Source organism: Hypomesus transpacificus, chromosome 14 (assembly GCF_021917145.1).
Source record: "Hypomesus transpacificus isolate Combined female chromosome 14, fHypTra1, whole genome shotgun sequence".
NCBI classification, from domain to species: Eukaryota; Metazoa; Chordata; class Actinopteri; order Osmeriformes; family Osmeridae; genus Hypomesus; species Hypomesus transpacificus.
In genome coordinates this window covers 12,317,794-12,342,580 of record NC_061073.1, presented here as the reverse complement: position 1 = coordinate 12,342,580, position 24,787 = coordinate 12,317,794, and the positions used below count along the sequence as shown (strand labels likewise).

At 43.6% G+C, this 24,787-nt stretch overlaps 1 protein-coding gene across 4 annotated transcripts; it reads left to right on the top strand.

Moving 5' to 3' along the window:
- The first annotated feature begins 5,522 nt into the window (after window positions 1-5,522).
- On the top strand, window positions 5,523-23,534 carry lamb4 (laminin, beta 4). 4 transcript variants are annotated; one of them, XM_047034032.1, is made up of 36 exons: window positions 5,523-5,634; window positions 5,767-5,905; window positions 7,472-7,514; window positions 8,688-8,845; window positions 10,247-10,382; window positions 10,655-10,728; window positions 11,063-11,251; window positions 11,525-11,588; window positions 11,747-11,961; window positions 12,374-12,494; window positions 12,748-12,936; window positions 13,116-13,271; window positions 13,571-13,683; window positions 13,854-13,933; window positions 14,071-14,227; window positions 14,418-14,549; window positions 14,866-15,051; window positions 15,176-15,288; window positions 15,379-15,499; window positions 15,750-15,927; window positions 16,255-16,398; window positions 16,627-16,858; window positions 17,252-17,409; window positions 17,614-17,838; window positions 18,070-18,287; window positions 18,376-18,472; window positions 18,580-18,940; window positions 19,170-19,330; window positions 19,617-19,819; window positions 20,112-20,315; window positions 20,550-20,694; window positions 20,971-21,178; window positions 21,408-21,543; window positions 21,686-21,856; window positions 21,992-22,145; window positions 22,248-23,534. In XM_047034032.1, the coding sequence occupies exons 3-36, from the start codon at window positions 7,472-7,474 to the stop codon at window positions 22,382-22,384; spliced, it is 5,379 nt and encodes a 1,792-aa protein (XP_046889988.1). In that variant the 5' UTR covers window positions 5,523-5,634; window positions 5,767-5,905; the 3' UTR covers window positions 22,385-23,534. The 4 variants fall into 4 exon arrangements, with proteins under 4 accessions (XP_046889988.1, XP_046889987.1, XP_046889986.1 ...); XM_047034031.1 differs by having other exon boundaries at window positions 7,469-7,514; XM_047034030.1 differs by lacking the exon at window positions 5,767-5,905.
- The last annotated feature ends 1,253 nt before the right edge of the window (window positions 23,535-24,787 follow it).

Here is a 24,787-nt window from a genome sequence, read left to right as displayed (position 1 = left end):
AGAGCAGGCTACAGTAGAAATGGAAGACCACTGGTATAGGCATATGTAAGCGGATACGATTTAAATTCTCTCACAGCACGAAATAGTCAATAGCCAGTTAAACGGTGTCAAATAGGGCGCTTCACAATATTTACACCAAACAACCTTACACAATATCCGAGGCTATCGTCAAGATATTAATTGTATAAATTCAGCTCAAGTTGGTTTCTTTCAGAACACAATATTTGCCCTTGATCCATGTTTGGAGGAACTGTTTGCAGCGGCTAACAACATCAAACATGCACAGAAGTGGAAAGCGAGTGTTTTAAGCTTTGCTTTATACAGCATTTGAAAGGGCTTTTAATCTCTTTAACTTTTAAACTAAGTCCATGTTTTGGGTATCAGTCAGTTGTAAAACCATTTACTTGACAATGTAAAACATTTTATGTAACACTTGTGCATTACAAGTAATTGTACCATGAAATGAACAGCCCCCTTCATGGTTCCAACCCCACTCCAACCTTTTTCCATAAACAGAAAGCATCTCAGCCATTATAGAAGCATGTTCAGTCAGTGGCAAGGTTCAGAGGGCAGATTGCAAAGTATGTGTGGCTTCCACACAATTGGCTTCTAGTCCCAAGACTTTCAGACAATTGAAATCGATGAGCTAAGTCCTAGTATTATGCTGAATGTGACTAGTGCCTGCACACACAAGAACTAAGAGGACCTGTCCTCCGTCGTGTAAAATATTGACCCCCTATTGTAAAAAAGTGATGAACTGCAGCTGAGGTGGGACTATCTTCCATAATTCATAAGTGGGAAAAATGACAATAAGAGACACCTGACACTCCTTGTAAGCTATCTAAATGATCGAGGAGTAGACTATAGTTAGTGTACATTTATGTGATATTGTGGGGTCCAGATCATATGATTTCTATCTCAGATCTTATTATGTTTGTCCTATTGGAAATCAGAAGAAAACTCTGCTATCGCAGGTTTAGAAATGAAGTCCTTGACAGACAATATAGCATCGCAATAGAAATACTGTACGATAAAAAAAGGAGAAAAGAAACATTTTTTTAAACAGCAAGTTTCACATTGCAATGAGTTGTTCCACTGAAAAGAAAAACACACAGCTTGGAGTTACATTTACATTACATTTATGCATTTAGCAGACGCTTTTATCGAAAGCGACTTCCAAGAGAGAGCTTTACAAAAGAGCATAGGTCACTGATCATAACAACGAGGTAGTCCCAAACATTGCAAGCAGCCAAAACATGAAGCATACATTGTGAAAAAACTAAACAAGTGCCAAAAGGGAAGACCCATAAGAGCATGCAGTTATACAAGTTTACACATTATTAGTTCAAGAAATGTATGTTTGCAACACACACACACATCCCAACAGACACACAAACACACCAGTACTGTACCACTAGGGCCTCATAGTGTATGTCAGTGTAAATTGACTGTGACTTTGGGCCTATGATGCAAACGCCGTAAGGCACGGTTAGGCATGTCACTCCACAGTCTGAGATCCACCCAAGGATAACCCTGAGGCCTCAGCCAGATGTTGGGCACCTGCACTACCTCACCCCCCTGCCTCGCACTTCCTGTGCCCTCTCCCCCTTTCCTCACTGCCTCCAGGATCACCTTCAACAGCTGGTGGCCATCTCAGGCAAATTAGAAGTGCACACACAAAAACATACACGTTACAAACAACTTCACCTGCATGCACGAAACCTATTCGATCACATCACTGTGATCAGAAGGAGAAGACAAGGTTCCATCTGCTATCTCAAAACAATGGAAGTTCGTTTGTGAATCATGATGAATAAAAACATGATGGAACTTTACTTGAATTCAAAGCAATCATTTGGGCTTGTACAGCTCTCACTGAGTGTTTCAAAAAAGCATTTGAGATCTCAAAGCCAAAGTTGACAGAAATCTTCCTAACTGTGAGGGATGCTTCATGTCTCTTACGGTACCTCCCGGCCCCATCTCATATCCTTGCATCTATCACCCTCTACTGTCAGTGAAGGGTTTCAACGAGCCGAGCAACTGATAACAAACAAATGGCGTTAAATACATTATTTATGAAACTACAACTATAATAAATGAAGACAGAGGCATCTCACTGGACAAGTGAATTTGGAAAACAACCCCCTCTTTTCCTCTAGCATATATCCTACAGTAAACCCAAAGCAGGGTCCAATGCAATGAGGTTCAAATGGCAAAACAAAGACAAACACAGGGAGAGAATGATCATGGTTTGATGTTCCATTTTCCTTCTGCGTTTGCCATGCCAGGCATGTGGGAGAGCCTGGTTGGCAGATGGTTGCTTGTTGTCATACCTCCAGTGACCCTCTGTGTTGAATGCTGCACTGCAGGGTGGCCTTCCAGTGTGTTTCACTGGCGGCTCACTGTCAGGTTCATCTGCCTCAGTTCCTCCTTGGCATTGTCATCGCATCATCACTGGGCATTAGTCCAGAAGGTTTGGAAATAAAGCAAAGGATATCCTCTTGTATGTTAACAAAAAAGTTCAAGGTGAATATGTTTAAACGTTGGTGTAAGCTTGGTAAGCGTGCAGTGGCCACTGGAACATAGCTTTATCATACAGCTAGACACAGACTGACCGGAGTCAATAAGGAGTTGAAAGGATTAAAGGTAAGGTCGATTAGTACATACAGGTGCGCATTTGTTGTTTTGCGGCTGTGGCTATCCCTTTAAGCAGTCTCCAAAGTTTCAGCTCCCAGAGGGAGCACAACCCCCCCCTTCCCCCTCCCCCTCAGTGATGGCCACCGTGAATGTTTTACACCTTGTGTTCACCATCACCCCTGCTGTGAACCAAGGGTCCATAATGGCACCTGCCCGCAGGAAACTGGCCCCCTGCAGCCCCAGTATCCCCTCACCAGACGGGCCCTGCGTCGTGCCTCATCTGCTACAGTCAGGGCCATGCTGGGAACACCCAAGGTCTGCCTGGATGCCATGAAAACCAAGATGCTGACAACATGTTGACAGTGTCAAACATAAGCTGCCAGGGCAATGCAGTCCCTTGTGCCGACTCAAATGGCAAAATACCGCAGGCTGAGAGGTTTTACTCAGTGGTAATCTCTGCAGGCGAGTTCCACAACCACACTATGTGAAAACTATGATCACAACGCATTTTGACATGATCCTCCACTATGCAACCGTGATTCAAATCCCTTATTTTAGATCACGGGAAATAGATCACTCTTGTGGTCGGAGTCCCTTCCGCGATGTCAACTTTACCCTCTGACATGGGCCTTTTAGAGTAAAGCCAAGTACACAGATCTTTTTAGAGAGCTGTGTAGCCTACATATTCTACATTTTCAAGAGAATAAAATGTCATAGCCTACATATTTTTTTAATAAAAAGGAGCACATTGTAGGCTGTTTCAGCTGCCAAAATATATTGGGAATTTAATTTTACTTGCTAAACAGTGCTGTAGCCTACTTTAATCCTGAAAATTAATCTTGGACGTCGTGTAATTGTTAGACTAATATTTGTTTTTATAACAAACAAAAAAATGGAATTGATGAGAAAAGGGGTCAGACACATTCATTAGTGCCTCGACGTCAACTGGAGGAATGCGCCATAGGCTACATGCTCTGTGAAGAAAGGATATTATTTCAGGCACATTAGGTCACTTGTATATTATCAGTCTAAAGTATTTTTTTGACGAACGAAATGTCTTTGAAGTTTTTCATCATTGGCATTGGCCTATTTTCATATCCGACGAGTCAAGTATCAAGTATCCTAGGATAGGCCTTATCAAAAATGTTTCAGGTCATTTGGCGGTTTGTTAAGATAACAACTTGACAGTAATGAAACAAATGTTTCAAAAAAGGTTGAAACGTTTCTGTATAAATAGACAATATACAGTTACGTCGACGCAGGCTATTTATATTCCGACAGTTTGGAGTTACACGTTGTTACTCATCATCACAGCTACACTGATTTTAAAAGTTACGAGTTCAGCGGCTTTTCTTCCAATGTGACCTGCAACGCAATCATAATCTGGCATTATGGCTTTTAAAATTAAAATTATGTATTTTGCAAAGACACATTAATTCCCTTTTTAGAAGGCAATGAATCAATATGCGTGCGTAAAATGTAGAACCCTATCCCAAGTCACAATTGATCAATTGAATATATTTCATTCGTTTATACTTTTTGATTGAAGGGAAAATTATGGCGCAATACGTCAACTGGTTGTTGTAGCAACGTAGCCCAAAGTGCAATTCAGTCAGAAGGAGTGATGATGATAGACTAACGTTGATATGCACAATTTCCAAACTTTAAAATAACATTATAAATAGCAAGTTATCTTGTTGGCATATTTGGTGTGGTGAGCGTAAGAAATGATTTTATTATTGCTGAATAGTTTCGAAGGATTATGCATTTTCTGTAAGCAACAGCAGTTTTGAAAACTTGAATTACAGATGCGTGAGTTGCACTTTACAAACACTAGAGGGCAGCTCCTCAATGGTCAAATATAATAAACCCACAGCTATTTTGCTGTTCCAGTGAACTCCCTCGTAGCTTTATGCACTTTGATCTAGCCAAGCATACCTATAAGCAAGTATACCGCCCAATGAGATGCATTGTTAAACTAGTATTTTGTAGCTTTTATGAAATGTACGTTTATTCATGTTTTGATTCAATTCGGTAATCATATTTACAATTTAAGGTCAACATAACATTTGGTAAAATCACAGTTTCATGGTATTTTGATTACTGAGGTTTCTATAATCTACACAAATCCTTTAAGTTACAATCAAAGCATTATCTATCTGTTTACCAGTGCAATTGTTTTCCTTATGTCCTAGAAATATGTAGGCCTATTCAAAGAGTCATGCAAAATCACAGACCTACATTTTTACAACTTTCTATTCTAAATGTTATCCATGTATTTCAGTTTTGCTTTTTAGCAATCAGTCTTTCTAAGTAAACCTTTAAAGTTTAAATCTCTTCTAAATCTAGAGTGTTTTCCCATATCTTATTTTTTTAATTGTGTCCACAGCCCTGCAATGAAGGGCAGGTTGAAATGCACATTCTACTGTGCTGTACTAAGCATGTTTGATGGTGTAAGTAAGGGAAACAACATACAGACCAGGTGAGCCTACTTCTACAGCAATACATTCCATGTCTTTGTCAAAGTAAATCCCTCCCCAGCCTGTCATACATTACTTTACCCCAGCTCCTAGTCAGAGAGACATCAGCTTTGAATGAAACCTAATCCTGCTCATTCCTTCCTTCCTTCCTTCCTTCCTTCCTTCCTTCCTTCCTTCCTTCCTTCCTTCCTTCCTTCCTTCCTTCCTTCCTTCCTTCCTTCCTTCCTTCCTTCCTTCCTTCCACCACTCCTTCCCCTCCTTCTCTCTCTCTCTCTCTCTCTCTCTCTCTCTCTCTCTCTCTCTCTCTCTCTCTCTCTCTCTCTCTCTCTCTCTCTGTCTCTCTCTCTCTCTCTCTCTCCCTCTCTCTCTCTCTCTCTCTCTCTCTCTCTCTCTCTCTCTCTCTCTCTCTCTCAGACATATGCACACCCAAAGGCTACATTTGTCCCACTCTCTCCATAGAGCTCAGGTGTGCCTTCACATGCTACCGTTCATTGGAGTCTGAATCCAACGTCATCAAGTGAGTACTAACTATTTGTTTGCCTACCCTGCTTTGATTATATTTATTGCGGTAATTCTGCAATCCAAATACAGTTTGAGAAAGAAAATGGTTTCAAATCACAAGTTGCAATGTGTTGTCTCGTCATTTCAGTATGTAAGCACAAGCGTGAAAACGTGGATGCTAGACGTGGATTGCTTTCAGTAGCCTACTGCTTGCATGTGATGGTTGGATAGTAACAGACCGTTGGTCTTTGACCTTTGGATCGGATATCATAGCAGGTATCTCTGAGGTATAGTAAATTGTTATTTCTTGGATCTGAGATGATTCAGATATTGTTTGAAAGACATCTAGATTTGATTGCTGCTACTTCCGTTTGGAATAACTGCAATGTTGATTTTCTGATAAAAGAGATCTGGTTTTGCTGTCTCGAATGAGTTGAGTCTCCAAATGCTTATCAGTTGATTGAAGTATGTTGTTGGAAGACGAATACAGGGGAAAAGAACAGAGCATTTCCCCCTCAACAGGTGTGAAGCTGTACACTGCAACATGAGAAACAGAAGGAGAGAACAGTTTGTGTTTTATGGAATAAGTGTTGTGTGAGATACTCAAGTGACTTCTTATTCAAGCTAAACGCTGACTACAGCATATAAACCCCCGCAATATTGCTGATTCATTGATGTCCGGTGAATTTTGTAATTGATCGCTATAATCCTATTATACTGTAATGTGTAGCACTATGTTATACAATCAGACAAAATACTTCTTGGTTGATATGCCTATGCACTGCACGGCCCAATCTGGCATTTTTACAGTTGCAACACGCATTTAGTACATACAGCAAGTCTAAACCTATGGTAAATCCCTGCACAATTATCTCAAGGGGCCCATGCCTTTCTGTGGAAGTTCATCAATCCCTTGAGGCTAAATGTTTTTAGCAGGGTGCTATACAGTACTGTGCATTCCAGACCACTCCCATGGGCATATTATTCTGTCGCTACTTCTGTACATTTAAGTCTTACAATAGAAATAGGTTGACAGAGGACCAAAGGTGACCCACAGAAGCACACTAAGCAATACAGGCACAGCGATCGCGTTTCAGTGTTTTCTCACATTACTGAAGGTGATATGACATTGCAAGTCCAGTTTGGAAGCTTTTAGTAATGGGGACTTTCCGGTGTGTCCTTGTTGATGCACAGTGCACCCTACTTTGTGGCACGTTATCTACTGCCGACTGTTTGCCTTCGCACACGCTGGAGCAAGACCAGCACTGTATTTGCATCTGCATTGCCTAAACATGTGTTCATATTTACCATAGCTTAACTTCTTGGCCTGTTTTCTCTGGGCTTTGTAAGGAGTTCTCAATGAGAGAACCACAAAGTCCTCCAACATGTGGTTACCAAGTTACCGATAGAGAAGCCATTCAAAGTTTTATTTTTACGGTCACTGAGTGATGCATGTCAAATAGGGTATATAGCAGGATACTACTGTCTACCCCAAGCAACCACCTTATAATACCATACTAATCTGGAGTTGGACATTTGTTTATTGAGTTCAGTAAACAGTGTAGGATTTTTAAAAATTAAATCCAAGAACTGATAGGATCTTCTGCCAACATAATTGAATGCTAATAGACACATTTCAGCATGTTAAACGTTTCACTGAATCCCTTCATATCTTGGATGACAATTTACTGACTCAAGGCACCCCCCCACCCAAAGAGTATTTGCACAAACGCATACACACACACCCACACACACACACACACACATACACACAGTCAACTCTAATCAGCCCATTATGCCTCTCTCTCTTCTTTTCTTTCTTTCTCTCTGTGACCATGTGGACCTCGCAGCAGATGACCCTCACCATGGTGCCGACAATACTCTTCCTGCTCGTGTGTAAGTTCACCCAACCTTGGTACCCTTCACACCCTTGGCACTTCATAGTTTGGCAACTGGAAAACAACACCAAAAAACACACAGACAGATCCACAAAAGCTATTTGTTTCAACAAGGGCAGGATAGAATCTTCTTGCTCTTGGCAGAAAGCAGGGCCCAGTTGACATTACAGATCCCAGAAGCCTCTTCTCCCATCTGACATGTGATCACTTGCCGAGCACTGATGATGGAGAATATTTCCACATGCTAGCACTCGCTCTCTACAGTCAGCAAAAGACCTTTGGCTATTTGCAAATTGTTCCCAATATTCCAAAATAAGGCTGAAATGTTTGTGTGGATTATGTATAGACAGTTCATAGTTGTTTATGTCTTGGAACTGGTTTCAAATGTTAATATACATAAAAAATAAAATTAAAAAATAAAATAAAATATATATACAAAAATATAAATTAATTAAATTAATTAAAAGGCTTATTTCCCTTAATTAGAGGTGTCAGCAAAGCTTGCCGTATAGTTACAGGAGTGCAGAAACCTATAATTTCTTTAAACTGTTTACTTAGAAAGTAAAAAGGACCAGAGTGTCGTCTGGGTAGTTATCAAACATGTTTAGCACTGACCTGTAATGCACACATAATGATGGCGTTTATGCACTATGTAAGTGGCACATGTGTAGGAGTTGGAAGCATGCTTTCGTTTGTTCTACACTCAGCACCATCTTTCTGTTACCTGTGATGTTAGGACTCCTTCCAAAACAAACACCATTACATGTGGAACCTCAGTGCATACCTGACTAGCTCCAGTGTTGATACTGCCAACACGTATAGTATGTATTGTATGATGTACTGTACATCCCTGATGCTCTGTTATTTCTCCCTCTGTGCTACATGTTGAGCCCTGGAAAGACCATCCTCTACTGACACAATACTAAGATATAAATTCGTGAACATCTACAATTCCTTTTCATAGTTTTTTTACCAAACGTTTATCTTTGTGTATCTCAAGGAGGAATCCCACAGAGAAGGAAAACTGGTTCACAAAAAGAAACGTAATACAGACAGAAAAATATTAAGAAACATGATAGAATCCAGGTTCTCTTCATCCCTCTTATCTCATCTCATTTCACCCTCCCTCTCGCCCCTCCATCTTCCTCCCTCTCCTCTCCTGCCCGCCCAGTGGTGGCGCATGTGGCCTTGACCCGGGGGGAGTGTGAGGGCAGCTCCTGTAACCCCCAGCTGGGGGACCTGATGGTGGGCCGGGCCGCTCAGCTGTCTGCCTCTTCCACCTGCGGCCTGGGTGGTCCTCAGCCCTACTGCATCGTTGGCTACCTGGAGGTTAGAGTACTTGCTTTTGAAATACTCAAGGAATGCCCCTGAATGAATGAATGTTTGTGCTCAGACAATAAGTTACAGTGAGGTAATAAATTATGTTTATTCTTCTCTAACTGTATTTAGATATTTATACTTATTCAGGATAATTTATCTAGCATTTAGATAAATGAAATAAAATAGCTTCTAGAATGACTGCATTTGCCATGTTTGGGTGCTCTGTTAAGTTGCTCTGTTATTGATTTAGTGAGACTACCTGACTTAGTCAGTTATGTAACTTCTTTAATCACTCCAAACCAGGCATTAATGTATAATTCCTTACATTGAATTTGCATGAGGAATAGTCATACATTAGTCATACATTTCAACAAATTCTTAAAATCACAGCCCTCCTTCAGCGACACACTGATCTTCCAGTCAGGACTGACAGTGCAGGACACACACATTCCTTTCGGAAACGTACTCTGGGGATCTACAAGTACGCAATGACAGCTCCCTGGCTCACCCTGAACATGCTTCATACTGGAGACAAGTCTTGATCTGCCACATTTATATGGTCATTACCTTGGTTTTCCTTCCCACCTCACCCACACTACGTTCTGTGCACTGGGCCTCCATGTTGACCTCTGCTTCCCTGACACCAGTACTTCCTCTAAGACTTCCATCTCAAGTTGCTCTATCTTAATTGATTTACTTTCTTTCTCTCTGTCTCAGCTTTCTTGCTCTCCAACTCTTTTTTTTTCCTCTCAACTTTCCTTCTCAGCACTCTCTCCCTCGCCATCTGACCCCCCCCCCCCCCCCCCCCGCCCCACACACACACACACACTCTCCTCCCCCCTTGTTTAACAACAAGAATGTATTCTGCATATGCCTTTTGTAGTGTTTTTTTCCCCCTACGATATTCAAAAGGAAATCCCATGAGGCGTTGCAGGACCTCATCCCATGCAGCTCATTGAGTGTGTTGAGTTATTTTAATGGGATTTCCTTTGTTGGGGGAGCACATGTCCTCACACGCCATCACACTGAGGTGATATGGGATGTATACCTCTGTGTGATTTATGCCTTTAATGGCAGGCACCAAGCTTCTTGTTCAGGCATCCACAAGCGTTGCTTTGGGTTTATGAGAACTAATTGCTTGACCAAAATGTGACTCAATCACATGTTCAAATCTTTTCTCCTTGCAAATGATTTGTTAAAATAAGTATCTGCATTGACGTCACTGTCAAAGTGTTGATGTTCCAAGGTCACATTCTTCAATTAGGGTGAGTGATGCTAGGGGCAATAGCAATAAACCACCAGTGACCTTTGAACTGCAGGACCAAGGGTGGACAGAATATTAAAACCATGATATATGTGGGGGTAGGAACAAAACGTAAGAATAATTTTCGTATATATTTTCTCTCTCAGGAGGAGCAGAAGTGCTTTACATGTGACTCCCGTCAGCCCTATAACCTTGTCACCAACCCCAGGAGCCACCAGATAGAGAACGTCATCACCACCTTTGAGCCGCAGCGCAGGATGAAGTGGTGGCAGTCGGAGAACGGTGCGTGTCTTCTCAGAAACGAAACCCATTTGTTTGCAGACAGGTCTGTATGCGGTTCACATTTTTGGATCGAGTACAAACATGACCTGAGACAGAGATTTAGAAGACGGATACGTCTGTTGATGGATATTGTGCTCTTATGACATATCCTGGAGAACTTCCCAACAGCACACAGGCTCTGATGAACCCCTTTGAAATCCACTTGAACGGTACTGAGAAACAAGACTAGCCACCAAGATTAGAATCTAATCAGAACATAATTGCATTCACAGGTATTCAGGATGTCAGTATTCAGATGAACCTGGAGACCATTTTTCAGTTCAGCCACCTCGTCCTGACTTTCAAGGTAACAACACATGAGCCGAGACTCACATCCAACCTAGTTATCAGTCACACGATTGACAGCAAAACATTTTGAAACAAATAACCATCCGAGCACTGCACAAACTGCCACAATAGGACCTGAATCGTCTTTCGCATGATACTGTTAGAGCTGTGTGTTTATATCTGTGATCATCTGCTGTGTTTACCTTCTACATGCATAATGTTTTAGAAAGCGTATCAACATTAAAACATGTGTTACCAAGACTTACTAAATTAGTAAGCCTTGTTGCCTATTGTCTAACTCTAATTACAAGCACCCGGATCTAAAGTGTTCAAACCCCTTTGCTGTTCTCCAGAGTTTCCGCCCTGTCGCCATGTTGGTGGAAAGGTCAAAGGACTACGGGCGGACGTGGAAGGTGTTCCGCTACTTTGCGGAGGACTGTGCTGCCAGCTTCCCCTGGGTGTCTGCCGAGCTGCCCGACAGCGTGGACGATGTGGTCTGTGACGGACGCTACTCTGGGTCGCAGCCCTCCACTGACGGGGAGGTGATGACGCGTACACAGACAACAGCTCATCGACACACACGTTTCCCTCGCAAGTGCATACACACATATGTATTCATGCACGTACTGTGCACATATTCAAGCAGCACAAACACATTCCATCACATGCACCTGGCACGAATACATGCATACACGCACATTTCTTCACGTGCAAGTGATGCACAAACAGCGACATGTGTGTCCCTCACAGTCATACACACATTCATTTTCTTGTATACTTGATAGCTAACTTCACAAACTGGATTTCCATAACAGGTTGTGCTCAAGGCGTTGGATCCAAGCTTTGATATAGAAGATCCCTACGCTCCCCATATTCAAGGTTTGTCATATTTACTTCCAAATGTGCACGTGCACAAGTGGACTCGGCAAACAACATTTCCCATCAGCCCTCGCTCTCCGCCAATCCCATTTCGCCCATGCCTCCACCAACATGTGCGCAAGTGGCCTCCGTTAACGACATGTCCCATCCCTCCTCAGAGTTGATCACCATGACTAACCTGCGGGTGAACTTCACCCGTCTGTTCACGCTGGGCGACACGCTGCTGGGACGCAAGCGCAGGAACCCCCAGGAGAAGTACTACTACGCCCTCTATGACATGGTGGTGCGCGGCAGCTGCTTCTGCAACAGCCACGCCAGCCAGTGTATGCCTGTCGACAGCACCCGGGGCGATGTCTTCAACGAGCCTGGCATGGTGAGGGGGCAGGCAGGGGGGGAAATTGCATGGTGAAGGGTGGAGTGGGCTGGGTTGGGGTCAGGTGTGGAAGGTGGCAGAGGATAAAGGATGTTACCTTTTAGGTAATACAGTTTGTTCTTTTTGCCACTGACCATAAAAGTGCTGTGTCATTACAGCAGTCATCTGCTGTGGTCGTTATGAGCACTATTTGTATGTCGCTCTAGTTCAAAGTGTCTGCTGAAACAATATATGTAGGTTGAACCTTGTTAGAGGGGGATACTGGATGGAGAGTTCAAGTTTGACATTAAATAGCAGTTCAATTACTGTCTTTACTAAATGCATCCTTCAACTGCTCCTGGAAAAATAGAAATGTAACAGTGTATGGTATTTTTCTACGGCTGTTACATTGGTCGTTATTGTTTTCTACCAGGTTCACGGTCGATGTGTGTGCGAGCACAACACAGTAGGCGCAAACTGTGAGAGATGTCAAGACTTCCACAATGACGCCCCCTGGAGGCCAGGTGGTCTAAATGGGCCGAACGTCTGTCAAAGTAATGTCCTCACTTTTTACTCAGCACTTAATCCCCAACTCTTTCAAAACTCAACCTAGTTGGCCACTATTTATCAGTGCACTTGCTCTGCATTGCAATCCATGAGGGATCCTTAATCCAGTGTATTTCAATAATAGTACACATCCCCTGCCATATTCCTTACGTAAACATCATATTTTTATCTCTTCATTGCAAATACTGACAATACCACATAATGATGTTTGCCTACTACTGCCCGCATCTCCCTCCGTAGGGTGTAACTGTCATGGTCACTCCGAGTCGTGTTACTTCGACGCGGCCCGCTACCAGGCCACCGGCGGGGTTAGTGGAGGTGTGTGTGAAGACTGTCGCCATGACCGTGTAGGACCCCAGTGTGAGCAGTGCAGACCGTACCTGTACCAGGACCCGCAACGCTCCGTAGAAGACCCCCAGGGGTGCATCCGTGAGTCAGACATAAACAAACATGCATGAAAACAAACACACCCGGCCAACACAAACACAAAAACACAAAGCTATGTCCGCTTTTTTCAAGAGCGGCACTCTGTAATGTAGGCTGGAATCTCTAAGCATGGACCTGTGAACGACGGTTTTGTCGTTCACCTTGGTTGTTTCCTTCTGCAGCTTGCGACTGTGACCCGGCCGGCTCCCTGGCCGGCGGCCTGTGTGACCCCGTATCTGGGCGCTGCGTCTGTAAGGAGAATGTGAACGGGGACCGCTGTGACCGCTGTCAGTACGGCTTATACGGCCTGAATCAGGAAGACCCATCTGGCTGCCAGAGTAGGAAACAACACAGCCTCTCTGACACAAGTCAAATATGCTGATGATAGAAAGGGTTTTTGATTATTTTTTGATGCAGCTTTAATGTATTACATCTGCTGATTATAGAAAGGGTTTTTGACTCTTATTTGTTGCAACTTACTGGTGTGTATTACCAGTAATGTATTACTGGATTTGAAAAGATCAGTTCATGGAGCAAAAATCTATATTCAATCTTTTTTTGCATATTAATGAGGACACTGGGAACCTAAACGGCTTATTCCTATCTTTTCCCACAATTTCTGCTTGTCTGTCACCAGGGTGCCAGTGTAATTTCCTGGGTATTGTCCTGACGCCACACCCTTGTGACCAGGAAACGGGGCAGTGTGTTTGTCAACAGTTCGCCACTGGGGCCCTGTGTGATCAGTGTGTGGTGAGACAAATGCTGTATCATAGTTATTCTCTCAGAAATTTTTCTTTCTTTCTGGGGGCATAAGGAAAATAATAGTTTTCACTAGAGAATTGAACATGTTATGAATATTGTTTGTTAGCTTATGAACATTGGTTGTCCGTTCTGAATGTTCTGACCCTATCTCTCTCCAGTCAGGTCACTGGGGTCTGGGAAACACTGTACACACCTGCATGCCTTGTAACTGTGACATAGGAGGAGCCTACAGCAGCATGTATGTCACACAACAAGAAAATACCAGCTCTGAGACGTCATGACATGTATTACTGTATGTTAGACAATGTCATGATGTTTCATGTTAAGTTCATGTGAACTTCATTCCCCTTTGTCTTACTACCCACGCATGCACAGTTGTTCATCAGTAGATGGCCAGTGCCAGTGCTTACCCAACATGGTGGGGCAGGGCTGCAGTGACCCTGCCCCGGGTCACTTCCTTGCTCCACTGGACTACTTCCTGTTTGAGGCTGAGAATGCTGCTCCACTGGAGGGTCAGACGTCCTCTCCTCTGGTCAGTTGCCCAGATGTGACATTGGACTTCTGGGAGTGGGAAAAAGCTTAGTAGTGTTCAACATGTGTGGGCACACGTTGAACGATCAACATGTGCTTGTGTGTGTGTACGTCATGATTGTGTGTGGGCACGTGTGTGTTTGTGTGTTTGTTTATGTATGTCAAACATGTGAGTATGGTCCGTCCCCCAGCTGAACCCTACAGGCCTGCCCAAATGTGAGCAGTACTACCGGGATCAGGGCTACGACTTCAAAATCAGCAACGGCAGGATCGTCCTAGTGAGGAGAACCAGGAGACGAGCACGCAGGAGAAGGCAGGAACGGGTAGGAACATGGAACGTGTAGGAACATGGAACGTGTAGGAACATGAGCTGCTCCCAGTAGAACCCAGACAAAGAGCATCCTAATACCTTTCGTTTCCTCTGCCGACTCATGGAGGTACTTTAAAAACGATGGTCTATTTAAAAATGTTCTTTGGTCCGGTGTTGAGGCCATTGTTGGGCTAAGGTGAAAGTTTTGTGCATCACAGTCGTGTATCTAGCCTGAGATAGTGATTGTAACGTATTTGAAACTTCACCCATGACCTTTGATCTTGCCGCACTCTTTTTCTTTCTTTTTCTTTCTGGTTCTGCTTCATCAGAGGTCTATTCCACTTGACCCGGGCTCGGCTCTGCAGATTGTGCCCCGACAGAGGACGGCTGATGCGCCAATAACATGGACTGGCCCGGGATTTGTCAGGGTTCTGGATGGGGCGGGTCTTAGATTTACCGTTGACAACCTCCCAGCCTCCCTTGACTACCAGCTAGTCATTCGCTATGAGCCAGAGGTTAGTAAAGAAACATACTCACCTTGAAATCAAAATCAAACATAAGTTCTGGTTTTGTTTTGTTTTGTGAGCTTAAAGACATGTTTTACAGACTAAGCTTCTTACCATTGGTCACCTTCTTTAGTCTCTGGATGACTGGGTAGCTTCAGTCAGTATCCTCCCCCTGTCTCCTGGAGACAGTGGCTGCATCACTGACCCCACAGGAACCAAAACACTCTCACTACCCGGGGTTGCCAGGTTTGAAACAAATCTTACCACACCATCAATACATCACCAACAATGTTGTCAATGAAAAATCCTGGAATACTTTGTCTTTGTCCCTTTTAGAATTGCGATTATAGATACACCGGTGTGTTTGAACAACGGAGGAAGATACTACATCGATATCACCTTTGCCAAGCAGCCCAACTCCGATCCTCAGTCAAGCTCACACATACTTGTCGACTCAGTAAGAATATCTGAAGTAGTTTGAGCTGATTTGATGTTAATATGGTAACCTCATTAAGATTATACATTTAGAAGAATTGGTCAATACATGCTTCTCTTTGGTAAAGCTGATATAATCGAAAGAACATCATGTGAGTTCATATTTGTCGACTGGCAAACATTGCATTTCCAAATGCGGGGACAGACACTCTTGGACCTGCTCCTAGCAGTCACACCAAACCCAACTCCACCGAGCCTCCTTCCTGTTCTAGATGGGCCTGGTCCCCAAGATGGCGTCTGTGCAGGACTTCTGTTCCCAGAGTGACCTGGACTCCTTCAGCCGTCTCCGCTGCGTGGAGCTGTCGGCGGGGGCCCAGCAGCAGACGCTGCCTGAGGTGTGCGAGGGCCTCATAGGAAGCTTGTCCGCCCGCATCCACAACGGGGCCATGGGTAAGTGGGCAGAGGATCATTCAATTCAAATGGACGAGTTACAAACCCTTCCAGTAATCCTAGATTCTAAGTACCTGATCAAGTTATATATTGTCCCCATGGGCACAATCTCTTCCTGTCAGAATTCTCAACTGTACCTCTGATTGGCTAGCTGAACTTTTGCAATATTGCTTGAAAAGAATACATTTTCTGTATGATAATTCCATAGGCTATACTAATACTATACATGTATGTATTGGGAAGTTAATTATGGTTTCAGTACATTTCAGCATAGTGGGGTTCATTACAGATTCTGTGTAAATGTATAATGAGGACTTGTATCTGCAGTTTGCAGGTGTAACCACCAGGGTTCACTAGGCCCCTACTGCAGCAAGTTTGGTGGGGTGTGCGACTGTAAAGCCAATGTGATTGGACGCTGCTGTGACTCCTGCGCCCCCTTGACTTTCGGCTTCGGACCAGAGGGCTGCAGACGTATGTTTCCACGGCAACAGCTAGAGTTTCTATCCAGAGTAGTACATGTATTTTTAGTTGTATGAAGTGTCATAAGCCATTTCTGCCAATTTATGCTTGAAATTTGGAAAACATTTGAAGAAGCCTTACCATGGAACAACAAAACAGAATAAAAAAAACATTTCTGTATTCTCATCCCTCCCATTAACACACACACAAACACACACAAACACACACACACACACACAGCATGTGAGTGCGACCCCCAGGGCTCGGTCTCGGAGCTGTGCGACCAGGTCAGAGGTCAGTGCCCTTGTCGGCGGGAGGTGTCGGGGCGCCGCTGCGACCGTTGCCAGCCGGGGTACTACGGCTTCCCCCTGTGTCGGCCCTGTGAGTGCAACGGGCAGGCGGAGCTGTGCCACCCCGACACCGGAGCCTGTCTGGACTGTCGGGAACACACCACTGGAGACAACTGTGAAAGGTGCGGAGGGAACAAGACCTAGAAATTTTTCTATATCAAATCAAAATGTATTTGTATAGCCCTTTTTACAAGCAATGTCACAGAGGGCTTCACATAGGCCCATAGAACTGCCCCTTAACCAACCTAAACCCTCAAGGATATATCATTCCATCCGTCCATCCATCTATCTGTCTATATATGGATATCTATATAATTACAGTATTCATATACAGTTACTTGTTTTTGTATTGTGTGGAATGCTTTTTATACCACACTTAGAAGCATCTACATGTTAGATTGTAAGCTAGCAGCCTATGTCTCCGGGTCTTGCGATCATGAAACAAAAAATCTTATGTTTCAATGGCTTTCTCCTGGTTAAAAGAAAGAAAATCTAAATGTAAATAAATGTTTCAGGTGTGTGGAGGGTTACTATGGTGACCCGGTTTCCAGGGAACCCTGTGAGCCTTGTCTGTGTCCCGACACTCAGGCCAGTGGGCGACACTTTGCCAGCTCCTGTTCCAAGAACCCGGAGTCCAGAAGTCTGACCTGCGACTGCTTGCCTGGACACAAAGGTAGGAGTGTGTGTGTGTGTGTGTAGGGTGTGTGTGTGTGTGTGTGTAGGGTGTGGGGTGGGCACACATGTTCAGCATCTGTGTGATGAAAACTATCCACGGTAATGAAAAACAAAACTAAAATAGTATTTCGAAAACCAGCTGCTGTGCATTCAAATGTGTGTAGTGTATGTATTGTACTCTCATGACCCCTTTCCCCCCCAGGGTCACGCTGTGACTCCTGCATCCCCGGTTTCTATGGTGACCTCGAAAGGCCAAACGCTTTCTGCCAAGAGTGTCCATGTAACAACAATATCGACCCAGAGGACAGCAGCGCGTGTGACGCCGTGTCAGGGGAGTGTATGCGTTGTCTCCACAACACTCAGGGACCACGTTGTCAGAGCTGTAAGCCTGGTTACTATGGCAGCGCTGTGGACCAGGACTGCAAAGGTACAGTTGAGACACGTTAGAGATGTATTGCCTTTGAGTCAGAGTGCAGACAATCTTGTACGTTTACATTTAAGTCCTAGACCAAACACAATTTAGTTGTAATAGTAACGTTGGCGGAAAAATGCATATTGCTATTAATTTGATTACGTGTGTTTCTGAGTGTGTGTGTGCCTTTTTGGTGTCTTGTATGCTGAAATACGTGTGTGTGTGTGTGCGTGTGTGTGTATTCAGAGTGCTCCTGTGACCCGCGGGGTACCGAAGTGACCCAGTGCCCACTGGGAAGCCCCTGTTTCTGTGACTCTGAGACAGGGCAGTGCCCGTGCCGGCCTGGAGCGATGGGCGAGCTGTGTGATGAGTGTGCCGACGGCTACTGGAACCTCCAGGGGGCATCAGGGTGCCAACCTTGCAAATGCGACCCTGGAAACTCTCTCAACAACGTCTGTGACAAGGCAAGGACTGGGCCTTTTGCATAGCTGACTAGTCCATATTACTGTCAACACCACCCTGTTTCAAAACCCCTCTGTTTGAACTCTGAAGGTGAGCGGTCAGTGCCAGTGTCGTGCCGAGTTCGGAGGCAGACAGTGCGACGAGTGTGGGGAGAATCACTTTGGGAACCCTGACCTCCAATGCGTCTGTAAGTAACAACAAACACTGGGAGACACCTGTTGTACACCTCTGGATAATAACGTCGCTGCTCGTTACTGATGTGGTGTGGCTGCTTGTCTGGTGCGCTGACCGCAGCCTGTGACTGTAACATGGAGGGCACCGAGCGTCCTGCCTGTGACGCCTCCACGGGGGAGTGCCTGTGCCGCCTCGGCGTGGCCGGAATCTTCTGCGACGAGTGTGCGCCCGGGTACCACACCGCGTTCCCCGCCTGTGCCCCTTGCCACCCCTGCGTCGCCCTCTGGCAAGATGACGTCACCGACGTCCACCGGGCCGCCCAGAGGATGCGCACGCTGATCCCTCGCCCGGGAGTGCACCAGCAGCCGGCCGGGACCAAGCGCATTATGGACATGCACGCCGCGCTGGAGTCGCTGGCGAACCTGACGGGACGAGCCAAGCCGCAGGTGCAGAAGGTGGAGAAGCTGATTCAGATGATCGAGTGAGGAAAATCTTCCTACAGCTTGGGTTTTTTATTCCAAGAAATATTGATGTTATAGTCCTCAGGCAACATATTCTAGTGATAATGTTCAACCAGCTTGTTTTTTTTTGTCATATTGTCAAGATGTTGATTTCATTTTCAGGGATGTGTATATGAAAATTAGGAAATATGAATCTTCTCTATAAAATAAATGTGGGTAATCTTTTGTACCTCGTTTCTGTCCTCACAGGAAGCTGAAAGACACCATTGACCCCAACGCCATCATCATTGACCCAACCAGACTGTTGGACACCCAGGTTGACAACATCCGCCACGAGTTCAAGAAGTTGATGGACCACTTGAGGGACAAGCTTACCACTGACCCAGAAGTGAATCCAGAGGAATTAGAAGGTAATTGCTTGTCCTGTTGTTGTTGTTCAGTTCAAATCAAACAACATTATTTATCCCCAGGAAGGTAATTCATATGCTGCTTACCCAGTCAAAGTGTTGACTGGTTGTTGTTTACAAAGCCTCCTAATCAAGGAAAAACATTCAACAGTTTTTCAGAAATCCAAATGTACATTTAGAACGTTTCATAACGTGATTGAAAAGTATTGATCTAAATGTACTTCTATAACTCATGCTCACGTGGGGCTCGTGCAAAGCTCATGTATGTTTAATTTTTAAATTGACCCAGAGGTCCTTGATGAGATCAAGAAACTCCATAAGGAATACATGGCTGATGAGAAGCGGGTGAAGGCTGCTGACAAGGCCCTAGAAGACTCCATGGACACGCGGCTGAAGGTCAAAGACAAACTGTCCAGCTGCAACAGCAGCGGAGACATGGGGCCTCTGGAGAACGAGGTCAAAGCCCTGAGTGTTGTAGGGCTCAATGGAAAGGTGAGTGCTGTATTGATTCTTCAGAGTATGTCTATTCTGTTTACACTATTGGGACCACAGATCTAGAATATGGAGGCCACAATATCATTTGGTTACATGCCATATTCCTGATTTATGGGTGACAATGATTTGGTTAACAAAGTGTTCATTCGTACCGTGCTTTCCAGGTGTATGAAAGCTGGTCATTTAGTTCCTCTAATAAATGTGACAGATGCTCTGACGTTTGGGCACTTCTGTTTGTTATAAATGTTGTTAGAAGAAGTTTGTTTGATTTTGTTGATGTTCCGTGAAGATCTGTGGAGAACCCGGCGACACGGAATGTTCCAAATCAGAGTGTGGGGGTGCTTTGTGTCGAGATGCCCTGGGGCTCCGGGAATGTGGAGGTCCCACCTGCAAGGGAAGTGTCCCTGTGAGCGCGAATGCCACGGAAATGGCCGAGCAAGTAGAAAACGACATCCTAAACCTCCTCCACAAACTGCGGGACTCCAAGACAAAGGCAAGATCATCGTCCACTGAAAGATAAAATAAAGTGTAACACTTCTATTTTCTAGTTTGGGTGATGTGTGTAATTTAGGTCCAATGACGTCTGATTATTTTCTCACTCGTAAAATACGAAAATGAAATACATTTTCCGGAGTATTCCATTTACAATACTGCACATTTACTTTCTTTCTGCGTGTGTTTTAAATCAGTTGCCTATATCTCTAAGTCTTAGTCCGTCTTATAACAGCTCAACACAGCTAAACAGATGACTCAGGACACCCAGGATGAGGCTGAGAAACTGAAGAAAAAGATCAGTGACACCAAGGAGAAGTTTGAGAAAGAGAAAAATGACACTAAAGACCTTATCAAACGTGTCAAGAACTACCTGACAGGTTAGTGTGGCAGTCATTTTTACACTGTCTTGAAATGAGATTGAGGACTACATTTACATTCATGCATTTAGCGGACGCATTTAGGACTACCTGACAGGTTACTGATATAAATGAAACGATGTAGCCAATGTCCACCTTAAGTCCTTGTAAATGACAGTCACATTAGATGGTTCTTTGCCTTTAAAGGAGTTTGTCTAGAAAGGGCGTGGCTAAAACTAGCATAGCATTAAATTACCTTTCATGAACTTTACTTTGAGGGACATTTTTCACCAACAGATGACATGGTGGCACCAGAAGACATTGAGAACTTAGCAGAGGCAGTGCTAGCCATCCAGCTGCCAGGCACTCCAGATGAAATCCGGGACATGATCCAGAACATCCGGGACAAGCTCTCCAATGTCACCAACTTCCAGGAGGATCTGAAAAAGCTGGAGGGCCAAGCCAAAACCGCCAAAGAACTGCTGGAGAAGGCCCTGGAAATCAAGTTAGCATATGGAGTACAATTTCACAACATGCTACTGTGCTCTAGCACTAGCATTCTTATTAGAGCTAGTAGTATTTCCCTTTTAGTAGAGTCCTTTAGCTGTAATTGTTTCTTCTACACTTAGATTTAGCAATGTGTGTCAATATTGAATATATTAACCGTAATTAGATTTTCTGAATGTCACCAACCAGAAACATACTCTAAAGACGGATTGTTGATGGGTTTCCAGGAACAGAACCAAGAATATTGATGTGAAAGACATTAAGCAAGCGATTTATGATGCCGAGAAAGCCCAGGACAAGGCTGACAAAGATCTGGAGGACGCCAAGGACAGCAAGAACATGAGTCTGACTCAGATCACAGAGGTAATGAGATCCATCCAGCCTTGCCTCAATCCATCTGTCTGTCGTTCATTGTGTATATCCATTCATCCAATCCATTCACAAATGAATCCAGTCAACTGTTGATCTTGAGGTCAATGCACTGTGTGTTCATTGTGGTCAACAGATTGAGACCAAACTGAATGACACAGAGGCAAAGCTAAATACCACTCGACTTCAGGACTTGCCAGGGGAGATTGAAGCACTGAAAAAGAAAATGGAGATGATCCGCGAACAGGCAAAAGAGGCCAAACAAGCTGCTGACAAAGCTCTAGCTGATGCCAAAGATGCTGAAACTGTACGTATCGCCCTCACTCTCTTTCCCACAACGACAACACAGGATTTGTGGCAATCTACCAATTCTAATCATATGCTGCAAAATGTTTTCAACAATAGTTTTTTCAATTTTGACCTTGCTTTTGCGGTTCAACAGGGAGTTCAAGAAGTGGAAGACTTGTTTAAAGAACTGAAGGAGAAAAACACTAACCAGGACCTTGAGGATATAGCCAGTACACGTCTGAAGAATATTACAATGGAAGCAGAGAAACTTAGAAAAGATGTTGCAGATAAAATGCAAAACATTGAAGGTGTAGTATTCTTTAACCATTCACACCCTGTTTAATAACAAAAAATACTCAAACAACATTCAGTTTTTACAGTCTGAGTTATGCTCTTTGTCACATTTCCAGATTTGGAAGGAAAAATTCTAAACTTCATCAAGAGCAAAGAGGATAAAGCCAATGAGGTTTCCATGTTGCTGGAGACGGTGGAATCCCTGCGCAAAGCAATAGCCAGCCGGATAGACGGCTACATCACCTGTTTATAAGGTTATGATGGATAGCCGTGTAGACAACTTGATATACTCTAGGAAAGACTCTTCCCCAACACAGCCAACAGCTTCACATGTTTAATATACTGGCAATGAAATTTTGCCTATAACTTCAACATAATAGTGCCTTTGTTACATAAGTGTTCATTCCTCACAAATGGTTGTATTAATAAGATATAGAAAATGGATCTTTGACAGTCGAAAAGAACTGTTTTTATTTTTTAATTATTTTAAACGTGCTAAACTTTAACATGTAAAAAAGTATTAACAAAATTACATTAAAAAACACATATCTTGTGATATTTGCGGTCCTTCACTGGGAATTCTAATAGGTTTCTGGCCTTTAAGGAATGTGATACTAGTATATTTCAAATACTCTGTTGTCACCACAAGAACTGGTTCTGTGCAAAGACCACGTGACCACCTGAAGATGTGTCAGGTGGTATCGCCCACAGGTTTCTTAAATAAATATACAAAGTGGGTGGGTAAAGTATGAAAGTGATAAAAGTGAAGTTTAGATGCTCCTGAGTAGTTTACAGATCTGAGGAAGTGGTTTCTTCTGTCGACACCCTCACTGAAAATGATCAGTATGCAGTTCTCTCTATGACCACAGGAGTGTGATCTGTGACCAACAATTTACAGCAGGCCTAATCAGGTAAATGAGACGTCCCCTTTCTCCCTAATAATCTGTTTTTTTTATTACATTTTGTCAGTATTTCTCCACTTTTTGTGAAGCTGATGAATAAAAATGCTCCACTGTCTCAAGCTAAACCACAGCACTGTACAAAGCTGTGGTCACCACTTTGTTGACACTTTGAAAAGTTAAGCTTTGCTTCTTCCACCAATGGCTCCTCAGGGCTAGCTGAAGATGTAATTAGATTAAAACCAACGAACAGGTTTGGAATGGCTCCCCTGCCAGGTTTGGAATGTATCTATTGGTTACTTACCACTCCCTGGAATGCTTTGTCTTTTTTATGTAGAGAGCATTAAATCTTCAATGTTTGAGGCAGTGTGTAATGGATGTGTGGTGACCTCCATGTTACTCATGTATTTATACCACTGGACACCTGCATACACACTTTCTGTCATCAGACAAAAAAGCTGTTTGGGGTTTGGGGACACACACTGACAATAATCACACATCTTTTCTTATTGATGCTTTGTGCAAAATAACTATTTTCATGATAAAGTATGTTTCACCCACCTTCTCACTCTCTTTGTTTCTCACATGCTCTCTCTTTCACACACACACTCACACACACTGTCGCAGAGTTTCCAAATCACTGCTCCTAACACACGTTAATGGATTTTCCACCCAGGCGTTAATGGCTACAGTTTGTTGCCCTCCAGTGATTCTGCTAGCTCAATACCATTTTGCTATTGATGTAGGTTGTGTTAACTGTAGTCTCACAAACGATGGCACTATAACAAACTCATTGTACATTATCTTCGGAAGTTAGAGAGGTTATACGTTCTGCAAGTCTATTTGATCTTTAGATGGCAAATTTATTTCATCCGCCATTTGTATTTGATCTTTTAAATGGCCAGGTGGTCCTTTCCTCGGTGGATGATCCTAACATTCAATCCCGTGAATGGGACTCCATCTGGGGTTCAGGACTCCCACCCTGCCCCCTGGGTATGTTTCAAACTCACCTGTGGGAGCAGAATCCACAGGTATGTCAGGGATGTCAGATTGCAGTTCACTGGTCAGTTGGATTAAGGATCTAATGTGATGCAGCAACTGTCTTCTCTGATTGGCTGCACAGGGATAGACGGTTGATGTCAATTCAGTGTGTGAAAACATTGTGAAGTTTGTCAAGATGTCTCATATAACACATACAATGATTCTTCCATGTGGTTGAAATGTTGTTTGGAGCTTACAGTAAAAAGGAGTAGAACATGCCTTAAAGTCCTGACTTGACTACCTTGAGTTATATAGGTTGTGGTTGTTTGCATTTTTCGCAATGACTGGTAGATGTTTTGTATTTTCCGTTGCCTCAAGAAGCCAATTGAATCAGTTTTCACAGAGCCCTCTCTGTCCCCTCTATATAATCAAATTAGAATCTCCACCCTATTTTTCTCCAAAGTTTGGGTTCACCATTTGCTGCTCAATTAATAACACATATACCATGTATTCTGCATAGGTTCCGGTTTAGTCTTTGATGCAATGAACCTATCATTAGTAGCATACAAGAAAACTGCACAAAAATGCTTGAATTGTCTCAATAACAGGGCAGGGGTTACAGTCATAGGATATGCTTTTGAATTGCTTTTTGCAGGGGTGGAAATCCACTGTTTTTTTTTACTTGATTGAACTACAGAACCAGTAAATATTCCGCTATAAATACATAGCTACGGTTTTACCTGTGCCTGGGGCATGAGGAAACTTCCTGACTTTAA

Coding starts and splice junctions, on each gene's coding strand:
- lamb4 (XM_047034030.1), top strand. CDS start 7,472: ATGACCCTCACCATGGTGCCGACAATACTCTTCCTGCTCGTGT. Junction 11,962..12,373: donor TCTTCAACGAGCCTGGCATG/GTGAGGGGGCAG, acceptor GTTTTCTACCAG/GTTCACGGTCGATGTGTGTG. Junction 20,316..20,549: donor TGCGGGACTCCAAGACAAAG/GCAAGATCATCG, acceptor GTCTTATAACAG/CTCAACACAGCTAAACAGAT.